The 22,259-nt window shown below is 43.9% G+C and overlaps 1 protein-coding gene across 2 annotated transcripts in view; it reads left to right on the top strand.

Annotated features, from left to right (window-relative positions):
• Nucleotides 1-15,647, top strand: part of ZFPM2 (zinc finger protein, FOG family member 2) — a 422,481-nt gene extending 406,834 nt beyond the window's left edge. For both annotated transcript variants that reach the window (XM_066626503.1, XM_066626502.1), the window contains 3 exons: nucleotides 4,452-4,658; nucleotides 7,884-8,108; nucleotides 12,162-15,647. In XM_066626503.1, coding sequence (XP_066482600.1) covers nucleotides 4,452-4,658; nucleotides 7,884-8,108; nucleotides 12,162-14,659 — 2,930 coding nt within the window. In that variant the 3' untranslated portion in view covers nucleotides 14,660-15,647. The remainder of the gene's footprint in view (nucleotides 1-4,451; nucleotides 4,659-7,883; nucleotides 8,109-12,161) is intronic.
• The last annotated feature ends 6,612 nt before the right edge of the window (nucleotides 15,648-22,259 follow it).

Here is a 22,259-nt window from a genome sequence, read left to right as displayed (position 1 = left end):
GCATCTCAAAGATTTTTGCAATGTATTATGTAATTATTAACCTGATTTTTTGCTATTGTAAAGAACCATGAATTTAAGATAACGTAGCTGAAGTTCTTTGCCTTTACATGAGGTACATTTTGCTTATACAGTACTCTATAGGTATGGCCACACAATATAATTGAACCTTTGTCAGTACTGTAGCCTAGCAACAGATAATACTGTTAGGCTACTGAATAGTTCCGGTTTGACAAGTAGGGAGTATTTTTTGTGTTTATCGTGTTTGCTAATGATGGGATTCTTTCCAAAGGACTTGTCTTAATCTTAATTAGAGTTTATCAGCAGAGGTCTGCATGACATTCTGCAGGCACTGATTTCATAAATAATAAAAAGAGTACATGAAAAAAAATTGGCAGGACTCTGCAATGTTTGAGGCAACAGATTCCTGTAATAGAAGCATGAATTTCCAAAATGCAATCAACTTTGACCTGGAACCCTGTTCTTTGGTTTCAAAATTTGTAGTACACTGCACTGCAGTTTTGAAAATAACTATGAGAGTCATTTAAAAGCTTCCTGTTGGGAATCAGATCTATTTTCACAAGAGCCCAGATTGTTAGCATTAACCCCCCCCCCCAAAAAAAAATACACACGCACAAAAAACACAAAAACAGAGTTTTTTGAGGCCTTCTGTTCCATAGTTTTTGAGAAGCTGTTTTAGTGTTTAACCTTTCCCAAACAGGAAAAGTGCTTGATGTATTGATGGATCACCAAAGAGGTAGAAAATCAAGGCACTTTGCAAGAGTGTTTCCATTTGGTACAAACTCTGTTATCAGATACTGCCTCATGTAACAGTTGCCAGCTAACACCCCAGAAGCCATTCCTGTCCCTCTAGAAGCACTGAAGACAGAGAGGCAGCTGCTGATTTGCCTCCCTCATTGCCCCTGTTTCACTTGTTCCTTTTCTTATTCTCACCTCCTTACCTTTCATTTTGTCCACAGAAGGAGAAGAATAAGAGTGGGACAAGACTAGGGTGACCAGATACAATGGAGGACACAGTGCCTATACCTTTAATCATTATATCGAAGAGGGAATTTTGGCAGGTGCAGCTTTTCAAACCCCTCCAGGTTTGAAAAATTCTCTCTTCTGTACAGTGGTTAAAGGTTTAGGCACTATGTCCTCCACTGTATCTGGTTACCCTAGACAAGTGGAGTAGCAGAGTAGGAACCAAAGTTGGTGCTTTCCCTTCCTGTTGCTTCACATAGTTAAAAGGTATAAGCATGATCTCCACATTGGCAGCAGACAGTGGCTAGGTTTCAGTTCCAGATTTCACATATATTGGTCAGGATCTTTTAAAGCTCAACAGTTACTCAGGCCCATGGTAAGAGTTTGCTTTAGGGGAGGTCAAAGTGATGGCAGACAGCATGTGTGAACCTTGAAGCTACAGGCAGAATAATCGTTTAGAAGGAAGAGCCCTGTTCAGTTTTTATTCACAAGTGCAAGGAATGTATTGTGGGAGAACAAGAGGGAGTGCACCAGGAAGACCCAGTCCCATGTTAACAGACTTCTGAAGTCCCCTGCTCCAAAGTCTTTCGCAGATACAATTGTTGCATGTGGGGTTTCTCCCCAGGATCACTACTTCGACACTTCCCCTGGGTTCAGCATTTGTCACTGCAGACAAATGCTTACCACACGAGGGGAGATTTCAGGTCACATCAGCACAAGGACAGACTTGTCAGGGCATTCTACTCTCCCCTGACCACATGTTCTTTGTACACATGTATAACAAGTGAACAGGGCTATGGTGTTGGCTTGATAAAGGAATGGAGGAATGTGGACTGAGGAAGTGGAATGGAGGAAATCCCAAAGACTAGAAAGAGAAGGAAATTATGAAACCTTGGCAGTGGGATTATTCTGTCTTTTGTCACTGAGAATTTTAATTCCTTCCTGGTAACAAGTTATAGAAGATATGTATAGAGAACTCGTGCAAGGAAAGCGCCCTACAGGTAGACCACAGCTGCGATACAAGGACATCTGCAAGAGGGATCTGAAGGCCTTAGGAGTGGACCTCCACAGGTGGGAAACCCTGGCCTCTGAGCGGCCCGCTTGGAGGCAGGCTGTGCAGCATGGCCTTTCCCAGTTTGAAGAGACACTTGGCCAACAGTCTGAGGCTAAGAGGCAAAGAAGGAAGGCCCAGCCAGGGAGACAGACCAGGGACAGACTGCACTTGCTCCTGGTGTGGAAGGGATTGTCACTCCCGAATCGGCCTTTTCAGCCACACTAGACGCTGTTCCAGAACCACCATTCAGAGCGCGATACCATAGTCTTTCGAGACTGAAGGTTGCCAACTATTCCAGTGCAGGACAACTTGAGTGAGTGGCTCACCCAAATCTGTCATATAGACAGGTCAATAAGTTTAGGATTGCAACCTTGAGAACTTCTGCAGGGGAAAAAGTATTCTGCAGCATTTAAGGAAAATGCTGAAAACATTCTCTTCCTAACTATCCAAGAGTTTATGCAAGAAAAGTGACAAGAGGCAGATCTTTACTGCGTGTTGGAAGGCTTCCTAATAGAGACTTTCATCTCTGATTCATGCAGGTGTATTATGTGCTCAAGAACTCTGCATTATGCAAAAAGAAAGCCCAATAATTCAGTGATTCCAATAAGTGATTCAAATAAAGCAAATCTGCAAGCATGTTTTTACTTTGCATTACTTATCCCGCTTCCAAGATTCAGTTTTGCAAGGAATTTAGCTTTTTGCACCTGCATAAGCAGTAAATCACTATTGTGAGAATTCCATGTCCTGAATTCTGGAAAGCAGAAAACCTTGAAATTATAGGGGGCGCAATAAATGTGCTAGCAATCTTTGGCCCAAATCCTAACCAACTTTCCAGCACTGACATAGCTGTGCCAATGGGGCATGTGCTGCATCCTGCTGTTGGGTGGCACTCATGGAAGGCCTCCTCAAGGTAAAGGAATATTTGTTCCCTTACCTCAGAGCTGCATTGCTCTTACCTCAGTGCTGGAAAGTTGGTTAGGGCTGTGTCCTTTGTAACCAGATCCCACTGTATTACTAGCAGAGCATGAAGACAAATCAACTGCAACTTTTCCTGCTTTGCAACTTCTGTATGACTTAGAGGTCTGGGAGCTCTGCCTTGGTTTTCCCCTCTCCTACACATTGCCAGTGATGCTGTTTTGTTTGTTCATCTTTGAAAGCTAATAGGACTGGATTAATTAATTGTCCAAGATTCCTCTAAAACAATGTCCTAATTCTTCTATTTAGCTGTTGCATATCATACACTGTTGTTATCTCTTCCACCAGATTTTTGCAACAAGTTGTTTTAAAACTGTAATCTCTTTGAGGAAGGGGGGAAAAAATGAAGTGTAGCTGAAAAGGCAGTTCTGCTAAAAGATAAACACAGCAATATTACTTATCAAAATTGGTACCTTCCCCCCCCCCTTGTCTAATGAATACAACCTATAGCTTTTGCTATATATACAAAACCTGTAGAAGAAAAAGCTTTATAACATATAAAGTATGAAACATTCTTTCAGCCATAACTGTACTGGATATGTATCTAGGCCTGAGACTAGAGATAACACAATATAAGTGCTTTGCCTGTCTAAACATGTTAAATAAATGAGCATTCACTATCACATTCAAATACATTAGTGCATTACTTGCATAGTTAATTTTCTTTTTAATGCACTCCACGTGACGCTTACAGCACAGAGCTATAGTGTATCTTGCTGTTTGAAGAAAGTTTCCCTTTTAAACAAAGCTTTGTGTGAATGAGGCTTTATGAAACAGATCTTTTGCATATCTGAACAGCAAGTTCGATTGGCATAAGGAGAGCTAAACCAGTCAACACAATGATGATGCATATTCTTCCACGAAGGACGTTGTGCGTGTTTAGAGAAAAGGTGGTAGAAGAAGTATAAAAGTGACCTTGTGATGATATTGGAGCTGTGTTTTGTTGCTTGCTTCCCTCTGGATGGACCCTTGCAAAACATGTATATTATATCACATTCAGATATGCACTCATACACACTTGTACATGTGTCCTGGACCAAAACTACAACAACAACAACAAAACCCAGAAAGTTCACCAAAAATACTGACTGGATAGAAACCAATGAAAATAAATTTGCTGATATTGCAGTTCTGGGCATGTCCAGTGTTTTGTTTGTTTTTGTAAGACAAAGGGCTGCATTTGAGTGAGATAATAGATGGTACCAGTCCTACAGAACTCCTGGCTATAATTCCTCTGCTGCATTGCTAATACAGCTTCTAGCTATATTTGCTAGCTATATTTCAAAGCATTGTTTAACGCTCCTCTAGCGACACAAAGAGCTGCAATTGCACAGGGCTGCCTTTAATTTTGAAGCAAAATATAGTCCGTCACCCAAACTAGAACGCAACATTGCAGCTGACAATGACATCTTCCCGGTTTTCTGTGTGTGTTTGCTTCTAGGGGGACAGCTTTGGTGCACAACAACGAAGGCCATTGCTGAGGGTGAAGAGCTAATTGCCTTCATTGTGGATTTTGACTCAAGACTGCAAGCTGCCAGCCAGATGACTCTTACAGAGGGGATGTATCCGGCTCGTCTGCTGGATTCGATACAGCTGCTTCCTCAACAAGCTGCTATGGCATCCATTTTGCCAACCGCTATTGTCAATAGTGAGTGTTCTACCACAATTTCTTTCTAAATACTATTAATAAATTTCGTATTGTGGCCATACACTTTTTAACATTCCACAACAGCTGTTGTGGGATCTGTTTGGTCTACGGCAGGAGTGCCCAAACCCCGGCCCTGGGGCCACTTGCGGCCCTCAAAGCCTCTCAATGCGGCCCTCAGGAAGCCCCCAGTCTCCAATGAGCCTCTGGCCCTCCGGAGATTTGTTGGAGCCCACACTGGCCCAATGCAACCACTCTCAGTGTGAGGGTGACTGTTGGACCTCTCGCATGAGCTGTGGGATGAGGGGTCCCTCCACTGCTTGCTGTTTCACATCCATGATGCAGTAGCGGCAGCAAAGGAAAGGCCAGCCTTGCTTTGTGCAAGGCCTTTTATAGGCCTTGAGCTATTGCAAGACCTTCATTCAGTCATATAAGTTCAACTTTAATATATTAATTTATGTAAACTCATGTAAATTTATTCAAATTTTAAATGTAAATTAATTATTTTCTTCCCTGGCCCCTGACACAGTGTCAGAGAGACAATGTGGCCCTGCTGCCAAAAACTTTGGACACCCCTGGTCTACGGCTACGATTTTCAAACCTTTTTCATTTCATGGCACACTGACAAGGCACTAAAATTGCCAAGGCACACCATCTGTTTTTTGGCAATTGACAAAGCACACTACACTACTGGTGGGGGGCTCACATTCCCCAATGGCCCAATTAGTAGATGACCCTCCCCCAAACACCCATGGCACACTTGTGGACAATTCACAGCACACTGGCATGAAAATTGCTGATCTAGGATTTCTCAAACTTATCATCAGCATAAGCTTCACACTAAGAAAAAGTTTCCCACTATCAGATTTTGGATGTCAGGTAGGACATAGCATGATGAAATGCTTCCCACAAATAAAGCATGCCCTGCGCATAGAAAACTAGCTTTTAGGAAAGACATTGGCCTAGGTTTTTCCCTGTCATGTTAGTGTAGTTGCAGAAAGCATATTGTTGTTTTTTTTTAAATAAGAGTATTTAAACACGCAATGTCACTTTCACAGTCCGGAGAGGTATGGGTCAGGTGGTAATAATGTGTTTGCTTTCAAAGGGCTCAGTCCTAGAATGGACTTTGGCTGGCGCAAGTCCCTTCTGCCGGCCTGGGAGGGTCGCAAACGTGCCATAAAGCACGTTTTCTACTCCTCGAGAGGCGCTCCAAGAAGTGCCAGCCTGCGGAGGCTGACATAAGCCTCTGCGCTGGCTTCCCCTTGGATGCTTTCGGCAACCTGCCTGGGCTGACGCAAGCAGAAAAGGTAGACGGGAGGGAGGCGTTCCTCCGCGGGGGGAGGGCGGGTGGTGGGCTGCCCCAGGGGCAGCTGTGCGGGGAGAGGATCTGGCAGTTATATCGCATCCCAACCCCCGTTCCTGGGGAGAATGAAGCAGCTTCAAGCCGCTCCGCTCTCCTCAGACTTGCACCACCTCCTGAGGTGGCACAAGTCCGAGGAGTCCCATAGGGGCCAACAGCCCTTTCCCAGGGGTAAGGGGAAAAGTTTCCCCTTGCCTCTGGCTAAGCTGCTTCCGGCCACTATCCTGCGCTGGATACAGCACAAGATTCTTTGGCTTGCCTGTTCCAGTGCAGGATAGGATTGTGCCCTAAATGTCGCACTTCATTCTGCTGCTCTTTTGTTTCACCTCTGCTCATACTAACTGAAACAACTGCTCTCAAAAGGAAGGTTCACTTTTGAGAACAACTGCCCTAGATTAAGGAAGATTATCCAGATCCAACTGCAAAAGTTTACATGATTGATAACTGTACAGAACTAAATGGGAATATTTAGGTCATTAGCTTGCTTAGCCAGTCTGAGCTGTTAGTCCTTGATATTTGCGTTCTCTGCATGCATCACTCTCACTGCTGAGTCCAGCTACAGTGCTGGATATCGCTGCGTATCTAAGATTTCCAATCAATTCTGGCAGCATAGAACAAAGAATGGCTTTGGGTTTGACTTTAATAATTTGAACTGAACAAGATGACCATCAGGGCTTTACATTCCATGACAAACCAACTGGCCATGCTGCTCCAGCTTCTATCCCAAGTAATGTACGTTTGTCATCTATAAAGATTTTCTTTTCTGTGATGGCCCCAGAGTGCCGTGACAGAGTGTTTCTCTAAGATAGTGATTTTCAATCTTTTTCATCTCATGGCACACTGACAAAGTACTAAAATTGTCAAGGCACAGCATGCCTTGGAGGTGGAGGCTCATATCCCCCAGTGGCCCTACTAATAAATGACCCTCCCCCAAATTCCCGAAGCACGCCAGCATATCATTTGCGGCACACCAGTGTGCCACGGCACAGTGTAGAAAATGGCTGCTCTAAGTCTGAATTTGATAAAGAAGAATTCTTTCTTCCACCCAGCATTTGGAAAAGATTGGATTTGTTTTGACTGTTGCTTTCATGCAGTTATAAATTATTGCTTTAATTGGACTTACTGGATATTTGTATTCTTAATTTTTTTAAACCACCTTGTGAACGTTTTTGATGAAAGGCAGTCTAGAAATCTTGTAACAAGATGTACATGAAATCATATGATTTTTTTTCTTTCTAAATATGTATTATTTTATGCACCTTTAATCTCAACTCTAGAAAGAACAATTTCTAAACACTTAAATAGAGGAATTATTAGATGGGTAGAGTATGCTTTCAACACATTGTAATGAAGTTAAATTCTTTTTTTTTTAAAGAAGGATGTTGTATTTAATTGGACTATCCTCACAGCCAGCAAAATTACAGCACAATAGAAATTAATAATTAATTGTTTTTCATAATGATTTTAGTTTCCTAGGCCTGCACTTCATTTCTGGATTAGGTTTCTCTTGAGCAGTTTCCTTATTTGGCCACCTCAGACTTCTGGAGTTCAGTTTTAGAGGTTATGTGTTTCTAGGTAGATTCATGGCATATATTAGTCATTCATTCAATCCATATCTAGACCCAGATATTTTATTCAAACAGAACAAAAAAAAAATAGGTCTCACACCTGGTTTCTTTTTAGCTTCTCGGTGTTGTTTATTAATCAAGTGCTGTCTGCTAACCTGCTGCTAAATGGGTATTTTAAAATAAGAAGATCAAACAGCTTAGGCTTGTTGCAGTAAGACAGGAGCAAACTATGCAGGAGCAGCATAAACGATGGCAGGAGCAAACTATGGCTTACTTGCACCTGTTATTTTTTCCTCGCAGAGGATATATTCCCTTGCAAATCTTGTGGCATTTGGTACCGGAGTGAGCGGAATCTTCAGGCTCACCTCATGTACTACTGCAGCGGGAGGCAAAGAGAAGGAGCTCAGCTCTCGGAGGAAAACGAGGAGAGTGTTCAGCCAATATCCAGTGTCTGTCCCTTTCCACAGTGCACCAAAAGCTTTTCTAATGCAAGAGCCCTGGAAATTCATCTAAATTCTCACAGTGGTAAGTGAAATATTTGCTCTGCTGGGGTCATCTTTTCTTTAGACACCTCAAGCATTTTTAACATTGTGCCCAAGAAAACTTGTTAAAAGGCAAAACCAAGTACTGGACTTGGTGATTTCTGGTTTATTCTACGGTAATTGTATTAATTGCTTACTCTTCACCTATTAAAATTAAGATATATGATTATTTGATATATGATTTTCATGACAGTCTTAGCTTTACCTCAACTTTTGCCCAGGTATCCCCCCCCCCCACAAACATGTGTGACTTGGTTGAAAACAGGGCCATGATTTTATTGAATTGCAAAACTGAGCAGTGATTGGTGTAAAGCAGTGGGTCCTGACCATATTCCACCTCCTTCAGAGCAGGCAGCTAACTAGGAGGAGACGCCTGTCTGAGCTGTCCCTTGGGCAAACCACCCTGGCTCAGAACCTGACTTCACCAAAAGGCTCCCCCAGGTTCTTTCTCACCAAACCCTGGAAATGGGGTCAAGGCAGCTCAATTGTTCTGCCCACCCTGAACCAGGTAACCATGAAAGTGAGCATTCCAATTCCATTCCGAGGTCAAGTCAGGCTGGCACCTCCCTTACGAGGAAAGGCTACAGCATTTGGGGCTCTTCAGTCTAGAAAAGGTGCTGAGTTGGAACATGTTTGAGACATACAAAATTATTTAGGGGATAGATGACATGGATAGAGACACTCTTTTCCCTCTCACATAACACCAGAACCAGGGGACATCTGCTAAAATGGAGTGTTGGGACAAAAGAAAGACGAAAGACAAAAGACAAAAGAAAATATTTCTTTGCCCAGTGTGTAATTAGTTCGTGGAACTTCTTGCCATATTGGACACATTTCTGGAGGAAAAGTCCATCACGGGTTACAAGTCATGATAGGTATGTTCAAGCTTCTGGTTTTAGAAGCAGACTACCTCAGAATACCAGATGCAGGGGAGGGCACCAGGATGCAGGTTGTGTCTTGCTGTCTTTTGTGCTCCCAAAAGCATTTGGTGGGCCTCTGTGAGATACAGGAAGCTGGACTAGATGGGCCTTTGGTCTGATTCAGCGGGGCTCTTCATATGTTCTTATGGGTAGCCTCGGGGGACCTGCAGAGGCCTTAACCAGGCCTGTTGCTTACCTAAAGGTAGACATTGGGTCCCTACTTCCCCTCTCAGTCCCACACTGTCCTGTCAGACACAGCTGACCTGTGTCTGAAAATACCCCAAAAACCCAAGCAGACAGATGAATAGGTGAAAAAAACGTTTCCCACAGCCAATCGGGAAAAGCCAAAAAATTCCTACCCAGCCCCAAAAGGCGACCAGTGTGACTTCTGACTGTACTTGAAGGGTGGGTGGTTGAGTTCTGCTGCTGAAGAGGATCAAAGAAGCCTGGGTAAGCCCACACAGTGGCTTTCAACTGCACGCCACAGGCACACCCCTCCTGCCTCCCACCAATAGCTGTGCAGCACACCATGCGGGGGGTGGAACTGGGCAAGTTATCCTCCACCCATCTGCGTGGCTGGAAGCCTTTTATTACATGTTGCCACAGATATAAAAAGAAAGTATCTCAATGACATTGATCAGAAGAGTCAGACTTGCAGCCTACTGGCTGTCTGACATTCCAGATGCTTGTTAGCCCATGTCAATGTCACAGCACAAGGCTGAAGTAAACCGTGGTCCTGCTCAAGGCAACATCAGAGGCAGGAGCCATTCAAATACCATGTTGCAATTGTGTGCATAGGTATTGCTGTGGGATTTTCGATCGCATTTAAGTTCTCAACCATCATCAAACTGAGTGAAAATCATAGGCTGCAATGAGCTGCCCAGGGCACACAGGCTCAGCAGCACCGAGAAGGGCTGCCGCCGGATCCTGTGCCTCCCGGGCTACCACGGGAGGGCCTTTGGAGAAGGGGACTTTTGTCCCCTTCTCCTAGGTAAGGTAAGCAGCCCCGCAATGGGGCTACTCATTTTACCGCTGACCTTTGGTCGGCAGTAAGGTAAAGGCACTCGTGTAGGGCGAGGCACCTTGGATCCTGCGGAGTGGAGCTCCATGGACCCGCCTCCCTCCCTCCCCCTGGCCTCCTGCCCACCCCTCAGCATGCCTCCCCCTGCCCTCTCTCCACTCCCCACCGGCCTCCCCTCTCCCCGGAATGCCCCCTCCCCATTCCTGCCCCTGCCTACTGTGCTGCGGCTCGGTGGTCTGGGAGACCGCTGAGCCACGGAAGGTGGGTGACCGCCCCATGCTAGCCCAGCACCAGTCAGTGCTGAGCTAGCACAGGTGGGATCCCGGCGGTGAGGCTTGCAAACGTGCCTTACGGCATGTTTGCAACAGTGCTAGGCGGCACGGAGCCATGCCGCCAAGCACAGGATTGGGCCCTTACCTGAGAATAAGCCTCATTGAGCTCAGTGGGGCTTACTTATGAGTATACATGCATAGATTGAGCTGTTAGAGTCAAGGACAACTTGTATCTTGCACAATCCTCATTCTAGCTTCGGAGTCTTGACATTTTCAAATTTCTAAAATTAAATTACCCTAGACCAGTGATTCCTAAACTGGTGGGTCGCAACCCACCAGGGGAACTGGAAAAAGGACATTCCCTCTTAAGGGGAGTGGCCCTGCAGAGATGGCAGCAATGGTGCTGCAATGATCATGGGCCCTGGTGCTGCAACCAAAGGGCCCTGGTTTTTCATTTGGCAATTTCAGAAGTAGGTTCCAATCAGAGATAAGTGCTGTTTAGGGAAGCAGGGAGGCCCGCAGAAGGGGCTGTGAGCCCCCCACCCTGCTAAAGGCCAGTGCTGCCCCTTTAGGTAAGTGAAAAAGCCCCTTGGTCACGGCAGTGTCACAATAATTGTGGTTTCATCACTGCCCCGGCAAAGGTGCCCAATTCCCCTGCAGGAGTTTGGGAACCACTACCCTAGAGAAAGAAGAAAAGAAAACTGAGGCAATGGGGCAGGAGAGCCATTCCAGTCCTTGCAGCTGCAGTTACAGAGGGAAAAGAATAGCTTTCTGTTGACCCTTATCATACCCATTAACTTGCATGGACTTCTGAATTCCCTTTCAGCCTTTATAATTTGATGCCACCTGGGCATGACAGGGCCATTCCCACAGATGTCTTCCCCATTTACAAATAGAACAGAAGACAGAGTGTCTTACTCTATAGGAGAAGGACCTCAAGGAAGAAGGCAACTGAACTCTTCCCCCCTCCCCATCACCCCACAGTTGGTTGTTCTAAGCACTGTTCTCCCTTTTTAGCTGCAATACTGAAGGAGCCAAGAACAGAAGAAAGCAGCTGGACCAGTGGGTTGGTGGGCAGGTTCTGCATCCTGCTTCCTTTCATTCTTTTTATGTTAAAGTACAGTAGCATCCTCCCCTCCCCATTTTATATATGAATGGGGAAAACATACAAAAAGAGATGACGTGTCCAGCACGGTCACGTTTACTTTGTTCATCACCAATTATTCAGCAGTGCAGTTAGCGTCTGAGGCGATGCATCAAGTCAGTCCCTGGACCTCTTGGTCCACTTTAAGGCTCAAGTAATGTCACAGTTGTAAGTAGCATGTGGGGGGATCCAAAACTGGCTGTTTGGTGAGGGGTTGTAACATAGGGCACCATCTGGATTGGGACTGCAGTGGGGGCAAAACATTACAGCCCTTGACTTCAGTCCTGCTATGGATTTGGGCCTTCACATATGCACTAGTTTCAAGAGAAAATATCCCTGGCCTGCTTTCAGCAGCATTATTAACATTGTGTTAGTTTGGCCTTAAGCATTTGTGTGTTGCCAGGATTTTCCGGAAGGAGGCATCTGCCCATGTATTGCGTGATGCCAAACACCAGAAGTATAAAAGGGCACAGGATGGGGCTGCCTTGCGATAATTAGGGCAGTGACTTTGAAAAAACTACAGCCTGTGGCTCAAGTGAGACTCAGGATTTCCACCATCTTTTCACTTCATCTATTTGCAGGCCTATTGAAAACAGTTTCTTAACGGCATTAAAATACATTCTGTGGGACGACAGGCTCACATTAACTGGCTGGATTTCTTTTTTTACCCCCTTCACAGGAGTGAAAATGGAAGAATTCCTTCCCTCTGGTGCTAGCCTGAAATGCACAGTTTGCAACTACACCGCAGACTCGGTGATTAACTTTCACCAGCACCTGTTCTCACATCTCACTCAAGCTGCCTTCAGGTGCACCCGCTGCCATTTTGGCTTCCAAACTCAGAGGGAACTGCTGCAGCACCAAGATTTACACGTCTCTGGCAACAAGCTGCAGAGAGAAAGTGACACTGAACACTCTCCAAGTGGTAATGAAGAGACTTTGCAGGCGACTGCCGATCTGCTGAACAGAAGCGATGGTTCTCAGAGCCAAAAGACAATGCAGACAAAGGATGCAAGTTCTGACACGGAGCTTGATAAGTGCGAGAAAAAGACTCCCCTTTTCCTTCCCAACCAGAGGCCAGAAACACAGTCTGCCCCAAACAAGCAGAGTTTTTCCTACACAAAAATAAAATCTGAACCATCCAGCCCAAGGCTTGCCTCCTCCCCAGTCCAGCCTAATCTGGGTCCTTCTTTCCCCATGGGACCTTTCCTTTCACAGTTTGCCTTTCCCCAGGACATTACAGTGGTTCCTCAGGCTTCAGAGATACTAGCCAAAATGTCTGAGTTGGTCCATCGAAGGCTGAGGCATGGAAGTCACAGCTATCCCCCTGTCATTTACAGCCCACTTATGCCCAAAGGAGCTACCTGTTTTGAGTGTAACATTACATTCAACAATTTGGATAACTACTTAGTACACAAAAAGCACTACTGCAGCAGTCGATGGCAACAAATGGCAAAGTCGCCCGATTTTGGCAGTGTTTCAGAAAAAATGCCTGAGTCTGTAAGTCCCAGCAACGGTCAGAATTCTATCAACATGTTGAATACCGCACCTCACACTTCAGACGCCGAGAACCAGCTGCTTCAGGCATCTTGCATCAACTCTTCCACTGTACTGGACATGATTGGGCCAAACAGCAAGGGGCATGAAAAAGACTTTTCATCACAGGTGAAGAAGCTGTCAAATGCTGCCAACAGCGATGAGAAAATGAATGGGAAACCGTCTGATGGCAAAAACCAGACCACAGCTCCTCTCCTAGAAGGAGAAAGTGACCCCAACAAGACCACATGTGAAGCCTGCAATATAACATTCAGTAGGCATGAAACATACATGGTTCACAAGCAGTACTACTGTGCCACACGCCACGATCCTCCACTTAAAAGATCTGCTTCTAACAAAGTGCCTGCCATGCAGAGGACCATGCGTACACGCAAGCGGAGAAAGATGTATGAGATGTGCCTACCAGAGCAAGAGCAAAGGCCGCAGCTGGTCCAGCAGCGCTTTCTGGAAGTTGCTAATCTGGCCAACCCATGTACATCTTCTCAAGAACCAACTGATGGCCTTGGAGAGTGCTATCATCCACGCTGCGATATCTTTCCAGGGATAGTCTCAAAGCATTTAGAAACATCTCTGTCCATTAACAAATGTGTCCCAGCCTCCAAGTGTGAAACGCCCCATTCCACTGTTTCCTGCTTGGAGATGGACGTACCGATAGATCTCAGCAAAAAATGTTTATCTCAGTCCGACAGGACATCCGCGTCCCCCAAAAGGTTGCTAGACTACCATGAATGCACTGTGTGCAAGATCAGTTTTAATAAGGTAGAGAATTACCTGGCCCATAAGCAGAATTTTTGTCCTGTCACTGTGCACCAGCGTAATGATATGGGACAGCTTGACGGCAAAGTGTTTCAAAATCCAGAAAGTGAACGGAACAGCCCTGAAGTTAGTTATGAACGAAGCATAATCAAGTGTGAGAAAAATGGAAACTCCAAACAGTCTTCTCCCAATGGAAACTTGTTTTCTACGCACTTAGCAACTCTTCAAGGACTTAAGGTCTTTAGTGAGGCTGCCCAGCTCATTGCTACAAAAGAAGAAAACAAACACTTGTTTCTTCCACAATGCCTTTACCCAGGAGCAATAAAGAAAGCTAAAGGCGCGGATCAGCTTTCTCCGTATTATGGAATAAAGCCAAGTGATTACATTTCTAGTTCCCTTGTTGTTCATAATAATGATGCAGATCAAAGTACAAATGCCGAAAGTGAATCTCTGAAGGGCCAGACCCCCTCAAATGGGTGCCCTGTACAGAAGAAGGAGTCTCTGCCATTGTTGCCAAAAAACAGAGGCATGGTTATAGTTAATGGTGGACTGAAACAGGAGGAAAGGCCTGCAGCAAACCCACAGCAGGAGAACATTTCCCAGAATCCTCAGCAACATGAAGACGGACACAAATCTCCGTCTTGGGCCTCTGAGAATGCTTTAGCTGCCAATGAAAATGTCTCTCCAACCATTCCTGCAGCAGAAGAACAGTTATCTAGCATAGCAAAAGGCGTGAATGGTTCCACTCAGGCTCCCACCAGTGGAAAGTATTGCCGCTTGTGTGACATCCAGTTCAACAACCTATCAAACTTTATAACTCATAAGAAGTTTTATTGCTCATCACATGCAGCAGAGCACGTCAAATGAAAGTACTTGGCAGACCTTTGGTACCTGTGTTTAGTATATTGTTCCATACAAGTCTGAAAGAGCTGTTTGTATGACTTCTGGACAATCAAGCGTTAATTCGTTATTGCTGAGTTGAAGACTTTAAACGTGTACTTCCATTACGGTTCATTAGTAAAGTGTATTCTTGGTGCCATTTTCAAAACAATTAATTTATTTTACCAGCAGTATTCATAGCTGTAGTTATTTTTTATTTAAAAAAAACAACTTTATATTAAAGTCATTTGTAATGTTATTGTATAGTTATTGTGTAGCACATATGGTTTGCACTGTATAGTAGATTTTAAAGAAAATAGTCACAAACTATACGGAAAAGCATTTTAGAAATAGCTTCAAAAGCACCTGTGTACCCCCGTTTTTTTTTCTTATATGCTATTGCAGATATGCGTAGATGCTAAAATATAACTTGCAAAACCTTTCAACTATGCTGTAAAATTCGCCTTAACATTTCAATTTTTTTTTAAAGAATTTGGCTCAGTTTGCACTTTATATTTTAGCAGATACAGTTCCTTAGTCATTAGGCTTTGCATTGTATGTAGCAGTAAGTTTCTGTCCACTTTCTTAACCGGAAGCGTCCGTTAAAACGAAGATGGCAATTTTTTTTCCTTGTATAGTACTTGTATTTTCTTTCGCTGATGCATCTCTGTCTCAATTTTTAAACCTTTGCTGTTAAATGCAATACTTTATAAAGAATGAACAAAAATTACTGGAAGCAGTATTGTAAGTAATGAGGTCATATCTATCTGTTTTATCTTTTGAAAGGCACAGTCAGAATGAAATCCTTAACTCAATGCTGCAAGTATGAATCTAATTCATTTATAAGATATATTTAAATATAAGAGTAGCAATACTGCAACTGGTGATCACAGAGATAATGTTCTACTTCTGATAGAAATAATTTCTCAACAAATGTTGTTACTATGCATGTATATGGATGGAATAAAATTCCAGATCGTCGGACTGGTCTGGCAGTAATTTGTTCCTCTGCATGGGCTTCTAATGCTCAATAAATGTAAGCGGCTAGTCATGGATCATATTAAGTGCCATCTACATTAGTATGCCAGCATACACCGTGCAAATGGGGGGGCAAGCAGTCTGACGCTGTTTGAGTAAGAAGGGTTTGTTACACTGCTCAGGGTCAGTCATACGGCTCCTTCAATGTGTGACAGGCACTGGACCATAATAAGTGCATATTGAGGGGTTGTATGATTAATATCAATGTTTGAAAGCCATTGTGTGTTTGTAATATCAATGTATATTGAGTTCTGTATTGATTGGCTTTTAGTATATCACCACAAACCGACATAATTAAAGTGTTTGTATTGGTGTGCTAAAAGGTAGTCTTATCCAGAACACAGTACATGCCAGCACTATGCAACCCCTTGAACTCTCACTACTGCATCTGGAATTCAGAACACACTCAGGCAGGTGGTGAGAAAAGAGATGATCTAGTACAGGAAGAATCAGCATGCATTTAGCAATTATCAACCACTGTATTTTTTATATTTGAGGGAACTGATCAGGCATAGGGGATTCAACCCTATTATTAGAAAGAGACCAGGGCAGCAACTAAAGCCTTAGGATCCAAGCCCTACCTTTGGTCTACCTAGACCTCACTGTCCACCAGTCACTAGCTACAAGGAAGATGTATACCCCATATACATCCAAGACCTGTTGCTGGAAACCTCTGCTTTTCGCCGGAGCGCACTATCACAAACATGCTGTAAGGCACATCTGCGAGGCTTACCGCTAGGCCAATGCCTGTGTATGGGCGCTCCTCTGCTGCTCGGCGGTCCCACAGACCGCCGAGCCAAAGCACAGTAAGCGGGGGGGCGGGGAGGAGGCGTTCCAGGAAGGGGGGAGGCATGGGTAGAGAGGGCAGGCGGGAGGCATGCTGGGGGGAGGGAACAGGGAGGCAGGAGCTGGGTCCGGTGAAGCTCCGCTTCACCAGAGCTTGTTTGTTTGTGCCGGGCTCAACGCCCTACACCAACACCTTTACTTTACCACCAACCAAAGGTCGGCAGTAAAATGAGAAGCCCCATTGCTGGGCTGCTTCCCTTACCTGGGAGAAGGGGACAAAAGTCCCCTTCTCCCTAGGCTCCACCCACGGCAGGCTGAGGTGCGCAGGATGCAGCGGCGGCCATTCTTGGTGCCACTGCAGCTGCACACCCCGGGCAGCTCAGGATTGGGCTGCCCGAGAGTAACCATTGTACATCTAAGGGCACAATCCTAACCAGGTCTACTCAGAAGTAAGTCTTATTTTGTTCAATGGGGCTTACTCTCAGGAAAATGTGGTTCGGATTGTAGCCTAAGAAGTGTTACTGACAGTCCTAGGTTAGGGGCAACTTTCACATAAGGTATTAAGAGCGCAATCCTAACCAACTTTCCAGCACTGAGATAAGAGCAATGCAACTCTGACATAAGGGAACAAACATTGCCTTACCTTGAGGAAGCCTCTGTGACTGCCCCCCCCCCCCCGCCATTGCAGGATGCAGCAGATGCCCCCTGGCACAGCTATACCAGTGCTGGAAAGTTGGTTAGTTTTGTATCTTAAGCTAAACTAAGTTTATTGTAGCTAAGAGTATAACAGACAGCATCCATACTGATTAGAAGTACACAGTGGGGCAATGTAAGTACATAAGTATATAAGAAGAGCCCTGTTGGATCAGGCTAAAGGCCCATCTAGTCCAGCTTCCTGTATCTCACAGTGGCCAAACTTTCTGGAGTAACATAGGATTCACAGAACTCTGAATCTCAACAAATCAGACTTCATTATCCAAATTGCAGTGTGTCATTGCTCAAAAGAGTGTAAGAACAAGCAAGGTGTAATATGCCTTTGGTGTTTTAAAAAACAAGGAATAGCTTAAGCGAACTGTTCACAGGTAACTTAAATGTATCTGTTTGATTTCTGTCAGTATCTATTTGATTTCTATCACACCTTTCAGTATAGAATAATTTTAGCTTACCTATTGAGAGAAGGAAACAATTAGATCAGTAAAATAACAATATAGCAAGACAGATATAATACAGCATATACAATGATCTAAAAAAAATACAAGGGTCTGGAAAAATAAAAAAGATCATCACCCTAATGGTGAAATGATACCGTAGACATGAAGCAAGCCTCTCTGAAGAAAGCATATGAGAAATGTGCTCTACCACTGGGAAAGCCCTGTCCCCAATTGCCAGTGACAAAAGGCTCCCAAGGCTCAAGAATTTATCTCCAAGAATCAGCACCAACTTCCAGGCAACTACTAAAGCAATCCTGGAGATGTTAACAGAGTCTTCTGATAAAATACATTTCATTGTGTTGGGGGAAAAACACACACACACAAATGCCAGGAATTAGTCCAATGGCAACCATCTCACTGCAGACAGTAGTGATACCTGGTGGATGGCTTCTAAAGATGGTCTCAACACATGGACAGGTTGGTGTGGAATTAGGTGATTCTTCACACACTGGAAAGAAAAAAAAATGCAGAGTGTCCCCTCGCTTACCAGGCCATGATACAAATTCCTTTGTAGAAAATTGCTTGTAGCCTCCCCAACAATCTGATCAACTGGACCATGTGTTAAAAGTAGCAGGTATAAGTTATCCATTGAGATTTCCCCAGAGAAAGTTTTCTTCATTCTTCAGCTGCTATCCTCAGTTTTGAGCATCTCTGAAGCTGTGGAGGAAATGAGAATAGCTTTGGGCGGAAATAACATTTTCCATTCCCACTGGGCCACTGTGTAAGCACCAGCTTAAAATTTATCATGCAATATCCTCTATAAATGTAACCAGCTGAGTTTTTAAACTAATGATATTCTTTGCTCCCATGGCTATTCTAGGGTGATTAATCCAGAATTCCACATCTCCAAGGACAGATACAAAGTTTTATAAATGGATAGAATATATCCAATTTTTCTTTGCACCCATTAACTCTCTCATTTTCAGGTTGGGTATGCAAATATTTAATAGCAAGATGAGATTACTGAGATATTGGCAAGGAGTTAAGAGCTCTTAAGGGAGAAGAACAAAGAGAAAATGTAGTACATTTATAATCTTTTTCTGTAAAAGACAGGTGTTGGCTATTGTGTGCAGGACTCACATTTAAAAAGAACTAGTTCCTTCCTCTCAAGGGAAAGAGAAAGATACAAGTCGGATTTACTTGCTAACAGGATTTGCTTTCAAATTATTGCATTCAGAAAATGAGTTTTGTATATGGCCGTTTCAATTGTTAAAATGGGATTTGAACAGACCTGGGCAAAAAGTTCTTTGGAAAAACCAAGCTTATGGGTCTGCCCCTATGCTCCATTGCAGTACCTCTCCACAAGCAGTCGACTTTGCTAGCCTTAAGCCATTTTTGCCCAATGTTGCATATACACAACAAGGATCAAATGTGTACATCTGTAGACTGAGCAGAAAAGGGTTAAATGCCCCCAAAGCCAGTACAGGTTATACAGGAAGATTTATGCTGGGTAGGCCAATCTACGTATTTAACGCCCCCTCCCCCCCCCCCCGATGCAGCCATGCCACCAGAACTTGCATTCTGGCAGTCCCGGATGTAAGGGAATATTTGCTGCCTTGCCTAGGGCTAAGCTTCTGCTACCTGAATAAGTCCCCTCAGACCTGTGCCAGTGATTTTGCTGGCATAAGTCTGAGTGGACCCGGAGAATCAAAGCTGGAAGGGGGATAGGATATCGGCAGTGCTGGTGCCACCTGTACTGCTCCTCTTTCTCCATCTTGACACAGACTCCTCCCTGCACCAGGCTTCGCTGAGTTCCTCCCCCTCTCTGCCACATTCTGCCCACTCATACCCCCCTCCTGCTCCCCACACGGACCTACCAGTGCCAGGGCTTTTTGGGGGCCACTGGCACCCAGTGGCAGCCCAGCTGCAGGGAATGGCATGTCGCCTTGTGCAATTGCTGGAGCACATGTTCTGACCACTGCAGTGTGTCTATAGTTGTGACTTCTCCACAATCATAAAGTGCTATAGTATGATTATAACAAAGTATTACTCTTTGGGGTAACTGATAACAATACACTATTAACAGTCAAAGTTCTATGAGGGAAGTGACAACTCAGTTTGTGCAGAGAGGCTTAGGGCTTGGAAGAAGGCCTAGAAATTAGCAAATCTGAGAAACAGGGAGCCCCCCCCGGGGGGGGGTTAGCAGCATCCTAGAGCTGAGAAACAGAAACCTAAGAGAAAAATGAATAACAAGTAAAACAAGAGAGAATGAAGGCCAGGGTGGAAAGGAAGCTGAAGCAACCAATGGGAAAAGAGGCAGGGAAAAATCCCACATGGCATAGGAACAAAACAGTACAATGGTCACAGATGAGGTGGGTATCAGGAGATTTTTTTTTTTCAAAACGTATGCGTTTAAAAAAGCCACACCAAGATCATTCAAAAGACACACAAAGGCACATTGCTTTGAGTGCTATTTTAAAGGTGTATGTTTGTAAAAGCAGTCCTATACATTTACATTTTAAAGCACAAACATACGTGCTTATGAAAGCACAATATATAATTCTCAGATACAATTAATCCAAGACTATATTCAGAAATCTGGGAACAGGCTCTTGAAAAATTATGGCTGCTGTAGAGGTAGGTGATTATATGAATAACTATTTACACTTTTGGGATATATGAATGGTCTACAAAAGAGATGAAGTGATGGCAGAGGTGAACCAGCAGGGAAGATTTATTTAATAAATCTGAAGTTTGTGGGTGACACCACGTGGGTCAAGACAGTGAAAAGCCAAGCAGACGGCAAAGGGCTCCAAATTGATCCCACCACACTGAATCTTGTGTACAACAACTGCACATATCTATCATGTTCAACTTGGGAATGAGTTCTCACCCAATATCTTTGCACTGTGCCAGGAAAGTCTCAGAATGCAGTGGTCTTCTGTTTGGAGATGGGTGGGCAAACTTTTTGGCAGGAGGGCCAAATCATCTCTGACACTGTGTGGGGGGCCAGGGGAAAAAGAATTAATTTACATTTCAAATCTGAATAAATTTACATATATTAATGTGAAGGAATGTATATGAATGAATGAATTTTACTGAGCTTATTTACAATACACATGAGAACTATAATACAGGCATGTGGAACCACATGAGAACTATGAACTCTTTATCACACACCTCTTGCACAGTGAACCCATACAACCCAAGCCAGAAACACGTGGAGACATAAGTTGTTCAGAGGCATTGGGTTGGTGGTTGGTTAAAATAATGCCCAGGGAAAAGCAGAAAACACATAGAGACTATAAAAGGCCCTGCTCTAACTTGGCCCGCAGCTTGCACCTGTTGGTCACAACCGGCAAGCGTGAGCTCCAACAGTCTCTGATGGGCCAGGAGACTAGGGCTTCCTGCAGGCCAGATTGGGGGTCCACAAAGCCCACAAACGGCTCCCGGGCCGGGGTTTGTCCACCCGCTTTAAACAAACAACAACCCGGTGAAGGCCAACATTTCCACACTTGCTGTCTACATAACAGTCCTCCCTTGATTTCCGTACCTAATTCATTCCTGAAAACGGCCCCATAATGAAAAGCTGGATGAGTATTATTATTACGTTACTTTCAATGGAAAAACATTCTAACTTGTTCCAAAGTCATTCCAAGTTCACCCAAAAATGACCCTAAATAAGGAAAATGTTGGGTGGCATGATGAAGTAGAATTAACAATTAATAGCAACATTATACAGCATCAATAAGATGTTAGCATTAATGAAGTGGCTACCTGATTATGGGTGTGTGTGTGTAATATATATATAAACTGCTGTCAATTCTTTCCTGCAGTATGAAATCTACCACCCCATAACACCTGAATAGAAATCCCCCATATTCTCAATACTTAAGGCTATGAAGAAATTGTAGCAGCATGTCAGATTTACTCAAGGAAGCTCTGGTGTGCACACAGCAGCTAAGACAGAAAGGATATCCCAACAAAAATACCATAACATGAATTGCATAAGGCAAGCGCTTCTCTGAGTTCAGTACAAAGAGTTAGATAAGATTGACATATGACAGATATTCAAATCAAGTGAAGATCACTTGCAAGTATCATCATCTGCTTGAGAATATCTTTCACTGTATAAATGGCCCCATATTTGCACATAAGCACCAGTGGAATCTAAAGGACATCTCAGAGCACAATAAATTGAGGAAAATGCCCCTGTTTTTCAGTAAGACTCTAGATAGCCCTCAAACCAGAGTTATTTTCCCTGTGGAATGTGCAGTATTTGTTCAAACTCAAGGGACACAAAGACCTTTACTGAGTCTACTGAAAATATGAAATATTATGGATTTGTGTAACTTGTAATACAAAGGGGTCACTCATGGGATAGACCGCCTCTGGAATGACCACCAGAAAGATCAAAACACACATCAATGAACACAAAATGCTGCAGATGAACAGGAAAAGCTGAAGCCATTCTAGTGAAGCTCTTTATAAAGTTCAAACATGAGAAAGGTCTGAAATTCTGGTACACTGAAAGGGTTCATGCCACAGACAAAGAGTTGTATGCAAGACTTTTTTTAAACACAGAGTCTATTGGATCTATCATTTGATGCCTG

Source organism: Tiliqua scincoides, chromosome 4, assembly GCF_035046505.1.
Source record: "Tiliqua scincoides isolate rTilSci1 chromosome 4, rTilSci1.hap2, whole genome shotgun sequence".
Lineage (NCBI taxonomy): Eukaryota > Metazoa > Chordata > Lepidosauria > Squamata > Scincidae > Tiliqua > Tiliqua scincoides.
Note: the sequence above shows the minus strand (reverse complement) of the source record. Positions and strands in the feature narration are given on the sequence as shown.